The 11,746-nt window shown below is 30.4% G+C and overlaps 1 protein-coding gene across 1 annotated transcript; it reads left to right on the top strand.

Annotated features, from left to right (window-relative positions):
• The first annotated feature begins 5,539 nt into the window (after window positions 1-5,539).
• Window positions 5,540-5,983, top strand: LOC131658854 (WRKY transcription factor 42-like). The gene has a single exon (XM_058928104.1). It carries the CDS (start codon window positions 5,540-5,542, stop codon window positions 5,981-5,983), a length of 444 nt encoding a protein of 147 aa, XP_058784087.1.
• The last annotated feature ends 5,763 nt before the right edge of the window (window positions 5,984-11,746 follow it).

The raw sequence follows: 11,746 nt of genomic DNA, 5'->3' as shown, positions 1-11,746 counted from the left end.
GTAGATGCACATACGGAACAAATCAACGTTAAGTAAAAAAATACTTCCAGAAATACACCTCCGATAACAAGAGAATATTTTTGACAACGCACATAGTACGTGAAAACCCCTAATAAGTGAAATAAGAAAATGTTCTTATTTTTAACCAAATTCTCTTTATATTTTGCTGATCCCTTTACTTTTCGTCTCACTCTTTCTTTTGTTGCATTTCTTCCTATCTTTTTCTTATGTGCTTCTTTTTCCTACTTTCTCTTACAATATCCCACAAATTCCTTCAAATTTCCCTTTTCTCTTTTTAAGTTTTTATTATTATTTTAATTAAATTTTAAAAACAAATTGCATATATTTTTCATTTTCTCACTGTCCTTTACATTTATATGTAAATAAATTTTTGAAAGGAGATAGCTTAAAAAATGGGCCAGATGCGATTTTCAGCTATTAATTTTTCATCTCTTAAAATCTTTTTTGTCTCCAACATACAACAAAATTGAAAAAATGAGAAGATTAGAATGAAGTTAGACATATTTTTATTTGTTTTGTTGTAATATATTTTATTTGTAGATAGGGTGATTTTCAAAATTTCTCATTATCTTTTGATTTGTTTATAATTTTAAATTTGTATTCCTATTAAAATATTTCTTGTATATACATGGTGGATTCATTTGATTTTTGGAGGAGATATTTAACCAAAATTGTTGATGAATTAAAATAATAATTTTCTTTGACTGATAAAATATAAAGATAGATTTTTCTCTCATTTATATTTATTTTACTTTCTTTGTTGGATTTGATTATTTTATATTTTTTAATTCATAAAAATTTTCTTTCATATGATCTTAAAGAAAAAACATTTTTTCATAAATAAAAATTTGAATGTGACCATCTGAAACTATTTTTAATTCATCAAACACTTTTTAACCTTTATTTTAAATTGTCATATTATGACATTATCTTTTTCTTTCCTATTTTCTATAGTAGAATAAGAAAATATTTTGAATAACATGTGTCATAAATTTTTGTACAAAAGAATAATAAATTTTTGGTCTCTTACCTATGCCTCGGGGTCCATTTTAGTCCGCTTCCTTTTAAAAGTTCCAAATTGGTCCTTTACGTTGTCTGACGTCCTTTTCGTTAGATTTGTTAGTCAAAGTCAAAATAAAGTGTCACTTGGCATACACTTGGCGCTGATGTGGCATATGTTCATATTCATTGAAAAAATACAAATGTTTGGCCTCAACTAAGACTTGAACCATGGACACTTTGGTTGCTAGGCAAGTCACTATACCACTACATTATTTCATTATTTGTTATTTAATTTACAAATGAAGTATATGAAACCAGCAAGATAAAAATCAATGGCCAAACTTTGAAACCATAACAACACAAAAAGTTAATATTCCTGAAATTCACAGACACATATTCACAACCATAGCTCCATCTCTTGTCTAAAAAAAACTGCAACAACACACATATACAAAGTTTGTTCCATGTCTATTTGTTCCTTCTTGCTGTCTAAACAATTATTTTTTCTGCTGTATCACCTTTCTCGTGATGGTTCTCAGCAATATGCAGCAAAGACTTTTCATATTCACCAAATATAATACAAAGGTTGGAATCAAATTTCTAGACAGTAACTAAAACAAAATTATTCTTAAAAATAAATAGAAACTAAATCATTCTAAAAACGCTACCTTCACTGCTTCGGCACAATGGAAACCACAACTTATCGTATAGCTTCTAATGATAATCCAAATAAGAGCTTGTCATGTGACAATGAAGTCTTACAGTGTTGTAAACTATAAACATCAACAGCATTCAGGCCATGCATTAACCAATCAACATGAGCTATATTCACTGCATCTGCACAGTTGAAACCACAATTAAACCCAAAGTGGTACCCCCCGGAAAGGTAATAACAAATTCCCCTGATTGTTGAACAGTGCGATAACTGGGAACTCCCTCAGATTGAAGAATCGATGGAGATAACTAAGTACATACAAACAAAAATTGAAATCTCAATCGAAACTGAAACCCAAAACATCAAATCGAAACAGAAGTAGGTACCAGGATATCAAACTCATCGTGTCGAGAGGGGAAAACCACCGACACCAGCTTGAACAATAACGGCGTCAGGGATTGGGTTTTGAGATCACTGGATTTGAAGGATCATTGGGTTTTTGGAAACTCCTCGTTGGATTTGAAGGATGAAAATGGGCATCGGTGCTGGTTTCAATTAGGGGATTTTGAGAAGCATTTTGCATTAGAGTTGAATTTGGGGGAAAATAAAAAAGTGTTTCAGCAACAAGGAAGGAGAAGGTGATGGATAGACAGTCCACCAATCCACCTGAGCTTCCACGTCATCTAAAATAACATTGTTAGTCCCGTTTTGACAGAAAGAACCACATTGATTCTATTAGACAACGTAAGGGACCAACTTGAAACTTTTAAAAGGAAGAGGACCAAAATGGACCCTGAGGCATAGGTACGAAACCAAGAAAGGTATTAAGCCTAATTCTTTTGACATAACATCATCAAACTATTAATTCAATAGAAGTTAAAAATAATAATAAAAATCTATTAACATAGCCTTGATTTTACTATTTTGTTAGTTAGAGAAAATAATTCCAAAAGTTAAGAATAAGAAGGAAAAAGAATAAGTAACATATTTGATGAGGGAGAAAGTTATTTATTTAAATTGACGTTTCTGCCAACAAAATTATACTCGCTAAAGAAGATATAGTTGAAGAAGAAAATGAGTAAAAGAGGTATATTGATGAGAAAAACATTTTGTTTACGTACTTACCTCTAATTTTGTTATTCTTATCTTTTGTAGAGAAGAGCTTTCAATTTTCCACAAACATATAAAAGAATAGAGGTGGAAAAATTGACCCGACTCATTGGGCATATCAATATTGCTTGGACATTTGTGTGGGGAATGGTGGGGGACAAGGTTTTAGACTCGTGCCCTATAATGTTTTCGTCCCGTCCTGCCTTATTTTTTTACGAACTGTTGTAAGCGTGAATTGCTTTTTTTTTTTTTTTTTTTTTTTTTTTTTTTTGCATTTTTAGTCTTAAAATGTGCAAGTCTACAGACCCACCCTGCCCTCACTTTTTTGCAGGATGAACCAAGGTTTTAGGCTTGTACCCCCAACCATGTCTGTCCTGTTCTACTCCATATTTTTACAGGTTTTTGTCGTATGGGTCTAAATGGTGCGAGTATATTCGTTTGTCAACCCTATAAAAGATATATTTGTTTGATAACATATTGTTGAAGATGAGAATGAGTAAAAGATAAGAAATAATTAAAAGAAAAAATGCAAGAGAAAAGTGAATGAAATTATAAATTTGGAATGGGGAAATATATTATATTTTAATATTTATGACAATAAATTTGGAATGGGGAAATATCATAAAATTTGAATACATGAGATGGTTAAAATAACCTTCAAATTCGTACAAAGTTTTAAATTTTTTGAAGAGAACAAGATTGCAAATTTACTTATATATATATATTTTCTTATAAATGTTTTCTGAAACCAGAAAAAAAAGAAAAATGAATAGTATCATAAAGACAATAGAACCCTAACAACTCTTTTAGTTGAAAAAATTTGAAAATCTAATAACGTTAGCTCAACTTGTAGATGGGTCAAGAAATTGTAACTGATTATTCAAAATAAACTCTACCAATCATTTAGTTGAGTTTTGAAAAATTTGGGCCAAATTTGTGATGTCACAGAAAAGCAAGGCGGGGCAGTTTAGAGTTTTTCAGAACACCTTTCTTTTTTTTATATTATTGGATATCAAAAATATTTAACAAACATGTATAGAATAAAATAATTTTAACAATACATAAAAAACCAATTTTTTTTTGACAGAAAATAAATGATATTCATTCATTCAAATCGATAGAGTACATCGTTGCAATACAAATTCAAAATCGCCAAAAACAAAAAGGATGAATCTGCGAACAAATCCACAGCATCCATGTTAATACCATAAAACGGCAAATTGCATATGCCTACAAATATTAATGTATTGACTGTATTGAGATGTCCGAAATTTTCATGCTTCCGGATCTGTAGCGTTGACGGCACCAAAGTCATTGATTGAATCTGCACTAGATCGAAACTAATCTTTCAACCTGAAACAAATGAACACCGCACAAAAACGGAAAAACAAAATACCCGCACAAAGACGAGAAATCAAAATACACCACAGAAATATGGGAAATCAAAACAAACGATTACCCACGAAATCACAAAAAAAAAGACAAAAAGAAAAGGAATGAAAATCACTTATTTAAGAAATAGATAAACAAAAACGATTTGGTGGGGTGATTTTGGATCAAAATTGATCCTAAATCACTCCTCTTTGAGAGAGAGGAAGGAAAAAGAAGAAAAGTGACGGCTAAGATAAAAGAGGAGGAGAGTTTCAAAATAACCAACCTTGAAGAATGATTATATACCATTTTAATAATAATTTTAACAATACATCAAAACGTTTCTATATTATTTCAATCCATTATGGAGAATGATTTTGTTTGTTGTTGATTTTATCTTGGTGGAAAAACCATTCAAGGGAAAAAAATTGAGGATTTCACCTCGATAGAAAATCAATCGAAAATAAAAGTGACAACTTTCCACTACCCCATTTATTATCTCATCCGTTAAGCTGAAGTAAAATCTCCATTTCAACTGAAATAAAAACTCATTGTTGTAATAGTGAGTGTAGGTAGAGTACAATATTTAAAATCAATAAATCTATTATGAACAAGTCTTAAATTAAAGTTGTTTACAATTTGCGCATTTGAGAAACCTTTTTAAGCAATAGAAAAAATCAAAATTCTATTGAAGTTGATTTCAAATTTAAAAAATATAATTTTTTTAAATTTTAAAAATTCAATTGTTTATAATATTAATAGGTTTAAATCAAAATGGAAAAAATCAAGAATATTTGTAGCTATGAGTTATAATTATTGTTACACTAATTTTCTTTTTAATCAATTAATTTATTACAGATTTCAGATGGATGTCAATGGAGAAAATATGGACAGAAGATGGCAAAGGGGAATCCACATCCAAGAGCATATTATCGCTGCACCATGGGAATTACATGTCCAGTTCGGAAGCAAGTATATACAATATCTCTCTCTCTCTCTCTCTCTCTCTCTATATATATATATATATATATATATATATATATATATATATATATATATATATATATATATATATATATATATATATATATATATAATGTACATATAATCCTATTCATTATTCAAATGATCTTGATTCAATCCAAAATCAATGTATTTCAACTAGTTTAATTTAGTTATTAAATGTTACAAGAATATTTTTTATTTCTTTTGGCCACATATAAACATATTACAAATGATTTCAATATCTCTTAACATGAATTTTCATTTAATAAGTATGATTTTTTTAAATAGGTACAAAGGTGTGCTAACGATAAAAGGGTGTTAGTTACAACATATGAAGGACAACATAATCACCCTCTTCCGCCAACAGCTAAAACAATGGCATCAACAACGACATCAGCGGCATCAATGCTTCTCTCAGGACCAATGACAAGTACCGATGGTTTGATAAATCCAACAATGTTAGAAAGTACATTATTCCCTTGTTCACAATACATAACACTCTCGGCTTCTGCTCCATTTCCAACTATAACATTAGATCTCACTCAAAATCCTACCAACAATTCATTACAGGGTCAATTTAACCTCTTTCAACCTATTTTGACTCAAAAATTTATGCCAACTTCAAATATGTTGGGAATGGAAAATGTTTCATTTCCGGACAGAGTTTGTGCAGCAACAACTGCTATGACTTCTGATCCAAAATTCCCAGGTGCTCTTGTGGCTGCAATAACTTCTATTATTGAAAGTAATTCAAATTGCGACATTAGTGGTATTGCCAATGGTATAAGGGAAGACAACTATTGCAATAATTCTCAGTGAAATATTGCACAAGGTCTTACATTGCAGTCTGTAACCATAATTGTACCAACAAGTTAATCGTTCTAAGGTATTTACAATTGTTGACGCATTTGCCAGTATTTTTCAATAACAAAATGGCTCATATCATAACTATAACTGTGATAAAAGCCAATATGACATTGTAATGGGAACGGGTTATTTAAAAGCTGTCCAATCATTTTAGGTAGATTTATAATTTTTTTCTAGTCATTCTTTTGCATTAGAAGGATCTCATATTAGTTAATTATTGAATTTACTATTTTTTTGAACGACAAAGATGTAAATATATATAAACAGAAAAGTACAATAGATTACAAAAGTCACGAATCTTAAGGCATCACTATCACTAGTGTTCTAATAATCACAAAAGAAGGAATGAAAAGTAAAACAAAAAAATAACAAAACGTGAAGTTTAACAATCAATCCATACCAAAAAACAAAACATAACAAAGTGAAATCTCCTAACGTAGATCTGAAAAACATTAAGGGACTTTTACTTGGAAAGAAAAAACTCAAAAAACACCTCGAACACCGTACCTAAAGAAAGTATTTGAATCTAGGAAAACTCCCCCTTAAGCGTCTATATGTTCGAGGAAAGAAAATTGTTTGTTTGTCACTCGATGAAATAACAGGAGTGGCGTGAAGTCTTACCAAGAAACCATTTGAAGAAGAAAAAAATGAAATCATTTCAGGATTTCCAGACTACATAGTGTCAGAAAAAAATAAAACTCGGCATCTAAAAACATTTTCACATGTGGACTGTCCTAAATTAACTACTATGGGAAAATAATAATCTTATAGGCAGCACGACTCTTCCAGAATTAAACATGCAAAATTTGGCAGTTTGATAAGAATTTCCATGTAGAATGTTGACTTCAATTTTACCAATACAAATAAAGTGGAAAAATTTACACTACGCCAAATAAGCTATTTAATAGCGTTTTTTTTTATTTTTGATAGCACTTAAAAGCGCTATTAACCGCGCCGCTATTGTAAACAATTTTTTTTTAATAGCACTTCTAAAACGCTATTAAAGTGCCCGTTTATAATAGCGTTTTTTCTAAAGTGCTATTGAAGTGTGCATTTTGTGTGTGTTTTAATGTGATTTTGATAGCACTTTCAAACTAAGTGCTATTAAAAAACACATATTTGATAGCGTTTTCATTGAAAGTGCTAATATATGACTCATGTTTGATATCACTTTAGAATAAAGCGCTAATATAAGACTCATTTTTTATAGCACTTTAAAAAAAAGTGCTAATATATGACTCATGTTTGATAGCACTTTCAAAGAAAGCGCTAATATATGATAATTTTTTTTTTGCAATGATTCTATTGGTGTGCAAATATAAAAAAACCACATTCAACTCAATACCATATAATGTTGCTTTTAAGTTGCTGAAATACCAAATAACATTTTAAATCAAATCCTCTTGTTTACAAATATCATAACATATATAGAGGGTATTAATGTACTTAAAAATAAGAGGACATTTGCATAGCCAAACTTATAGATGCATGCATCCAATCTAAGAGTACTTTAATCCAAATCCCAAAATAACAAGTCGTATTCTCTAAATAAAACACCTAAAAAATAAGAAACGACAACAAAGCAACACCAAGTAATTCTCCTATTCTTCATGAAACCAAAAGCGCTGAATCCATGAGTACTAATCATTTAGCTAGGCAAAATAACCGCTTCTTGTTTTCCTGTATCATAGAAGAAATATTGATTATGTATTGTACAATAAAAACCAATTCAAGATATATAAAATAATCAAACATTTAATGTGGGTCTAACTAGAATGTGGAAACTGAAAACAAAATACTATTACGTAAAATTGATAATTAAGGGAGTAGATTAACACTTTAATATGAAATTGACTTTTGCTTTCATGAACCAGACACTCAACTTAATATATACAATATACAAAGTGCTCCTAAATTTTTGTCAACCAAATTAAACTAATTAAATTTCAAGTTACTCACATTAATATTAAAGAAAATGTTGATCGCATGAACTCATTTTAGATGCTTTTAATGACTATATTTGCTTTCATGAACCAGGCACCCACAAATGATAAAACACCAAACTAAGGTAAACCAAACCACTCACATATGATAAAATTCCAAAACAAAGTCACAATACAAGTCAATTTTCCGTATTTTCCAATTTCAAAGTTTCAATTGGAGACCAATAAAGAACACTCAAAAACCAAAAGACCACTATAATTATTTATATGACAACTCTAATCCAACTGAAAAAACGAAATTGAACATCTAAATCAAAATTCAAGTCCTATATAAAATAAAATTCAAGTCCAGAATCCTCTAAATTAAATATTCTACAACCACTTCTTGAATCTAAAATGTTGGTAGAGTTTAATTGATATGCATCCAAATGCACCTCACCAAAGATAATTGTGAAATCATTTTAGGAATAATATAGCAAATTGGTAGTAAAATAGATGAGATATGATTGAATGCATGTGTAGAAATAAATTCATATTGATAGTGTATAACGGTTCAAAATGATAGTGTATAACGGAGGACCAATTAATTTGATGTTGGTAGTGGTGGTACTACATCACCTAAGATTTCAATTTCACCATGTTATCATTAACTGTCATTCATTATTTTGTTACCAGTACTATGATTGAACTCTCTATATCAATGAAATAGTGTTCTTTTCCCACAAGCAACAAATGAAATCAATGACCCAAAAGGAAAAAGAGAAAGGGATGCATGCATACTACATAATTACAAACATAAACAAAATATAAGGAATAGATCTAACCTCTAAGAGCATAATTACTTGAAAAATTATGCATATTTTCTCACAAAGATTACTTGAATATGCATAACCAGTAACCACATAACATCACATTTTAGGCTTTAATCTACTTTATATGCATTCATACTTTAATCTATTTAAAACTAACATGTTCTCATTATGATTTTTTCTGTTTTGTCGGCGTCTAATGTTCTTTTTGGTTTTGAGCAGCGGATACATGGCTCCGGAATATGCTATCGAAGGTTTCTTTTTCGGTGAAATCACATGTTTTCAGCTTTGGTGTTCTTTTGCTTGAGATCATTAGTGGAAAAAGGAACAACAAATTATATCTTTCAGAGCATGGCCAAACTCTTCTCACATATGTAGGTTTCGTAATTTACGTTTGTAAACTGTGAGGAAGCAAATTAAGAATCCTAAGAAAATTAACAAAAGCTATAAGTTTCTAAACTACAGGAAAACATATAAAGCTATCTAAGAAAACTAAAGACAGAGCCATACAAGAGCCAAACTCTTCTCACATATTTATTAATGAAATTTATTAGGAAGAAAGTGTGTCACAAACGATGATATATTAATTTACTCCTTCAAAGTGTCGAGGCGACACTGCCGAAGCAGAAAAAGAATATGGCTGTAACTACTTAGACAGCATGGTTCATGGCTGGAATTACTACTTAGACAGCAATGATGGATCTCAGTTAACATTGCAACTGTTTTAGCATTCAAAATCACCAAACCTAGACAAATATTTTATAAAAATGGGTTCAACAGTAAAGTAGAACAATTCAAAAACCTCAAATTTATATTCTCAGAAGCAATTCAAACAAATCTCAAACAAATCTCAAACAAATCTCAGATTTTAAGATGAATCTCATATTTTATCAACACCTTCCGATTCGAACATTTGTGTGTTTCTAAACTTCCGATTCGAACAGAACCCAACAAGATTGCAAGTGATAAAAGCTCAAAATAAAGAAGAAATTGTAACGAACCTTCGAAGATTCCGGCGAAGACTTCAACTCCGGTACAGTGTCAGGGCCTGCGATTAGAGTATGTGGCTGTGTTTGATGGCGTGAGAGAGGGTTTGACAAAAGTTTAGCGAGAGAAGCTTAAGCGGAGAGAAGCTTCGGCGGAGAGAAGCTTCGGCTGAGAGAAGGTTCGACGGAGAGAAGGTTCGGCGGAGTGAAGGTTCGGCGGAGAGAAGGTTTGCAGAGAGAAGGTTCAGTGGAGAGAAGGTGGCGGAGAGAAGGTTTGCACGATTAGATTTTGGTGGGAGGCTGAAAAGATTTCAGTATTGTGCGCGAAAAACCTAAAAGTGCCCGCTAATTTTTTAATTTTTTAATTTTTTAATTTTTTAATTAGTCTCAATAGTAGCGTTTTTGCAGAAGTGCTAACATTGGAATGGCTAACATAACATTAGCGCTTTAGATAAAGTGCTATCAAAATTATAAAAAACTTTTGTTCCAAAAATGCAATATGTTAATAGCGCGCTGAAGAGAAACGCTATTTTTGTCAAGAATATTAATAGCGTTTTAATTAAAGTGCTATCTTAGTAGCGTTTAATAATAGCGTTTTTATACAAAGTGCTATGAAAATCACGTTGTATTAATTTTATAATAGCACCTCAATATAAAGTGCTATTATAGATGTATTTTTTTCTATTTTAATAGCACTTTTTTAAAAGTGCTATTAAATTAGGCGATACAAAAAATCAATTTTGTTGTAGTGTTAGTATAAAAACATTCAAATATTTGACTCATTAAATTAGTTTGAAATTTAATAAAAAAAGAAGTTTTTCTCCCTTTTTTCTCTGTTGTGGGCTTGTGAGAAAGATATGAGTGATTTGACGGTAATTTAGTACATGACATCTAAATATTGAGGAAAGATTGTATCTTTTTGTCTTATGAGTATTTTTTGGCTATAAGTAGAGCTGTCAAAATGGGATACCCGGTCCAAAATGGACCGGTCCTGGAAGGCCTTGGACTTTTTAGGGTTGGACCAAAAAAGTCCTATGTAATATGGAATCAAGAATTACTACCCGAGCCCAGCCCTGGATGGGCTTCAGACTACCCTAAGCAGGCTTTTTCATTTTAAAAAATAAAAATAAAAATCTCATAATTATAAATAAAATTAATTTTTTATTATTTTAAGCATAATACATTTTTAAGTACTTTATTATCTTTTTTAAATACTACAATGTGTTTCGAAATCCAATATATGCCTAAATTCTATAAAATAATACTTGAATATTTAACATAAAAGAAAAACTAATAGAATACAATAAAATAGTGTTGATTATATTAATGTAAAATATTTAAAAGAGAAAGATTAAATAAAATAGAGAAAAAATATAGTGAGGTAAGAAAAATTAATGTGTTATTTTGGAGTAAGACAATATAAATATTAGTATAATTTTTTAAAATTTATAGTTATACATGTCTAACGGGCTACCCACTGTCCATATAGGCTAGTCCTAATGGGTAGCGGGTTCTTCAGGACTGAACTAAAAAAACCTTGAAGAATATGAACTCTAATTTTAAGTCTTAAACTCTTTGATTTTTGGGCCTGCAGGCCGGCCCATATAGGCTATAGCTCATTTTAACCGCTCTAGTTATAAGATTGTAAATTACCATAAGCAGGAAAGATGATAATTTTTCTTATAATATGGGACGGAGTAGTATGTAGCTCTGCCATTAAATTTTCTCGTAAATGATGTATAATCATTCATCCATCATTGTGTTTTCTTTAAAATGACGTATAATCAGTCTAGCTGATATTACATATACAAAAGAACGATGTTGTAGTTTCTAAGTTATATCCAAAGCTAATTATTCTAACTTAAATTAAAGTAAAAAATCTTTATTTTTACGAGTCTAATGTATGAATTTTATTTTTAAGAAAAACTAGGGGTGGGTTGGGATTTTGATCCTGCCACCCACCAAAGTCCGTCCCAC

Source organism: Vicia villosa, linkage group LG3 (genome assembly GCF_029867415.1).
Source record: "Vicia villosa cultivar HV-30 ecotype Madison, WI linkage group LG3, Vvil1.0, whole genome shotgun sequence".
NCBI classification, from domain to species: Eukaryota; Viridiplantae; Streptophyta; class Magnoliopsida; order Fabales; family Fabaceae; genus Vicia; species Vicia villosa.
Note: the sequence above shows the minus strand (reverse complement) of the source record. Positions and strands in the feature narration are given on the sequence as shown.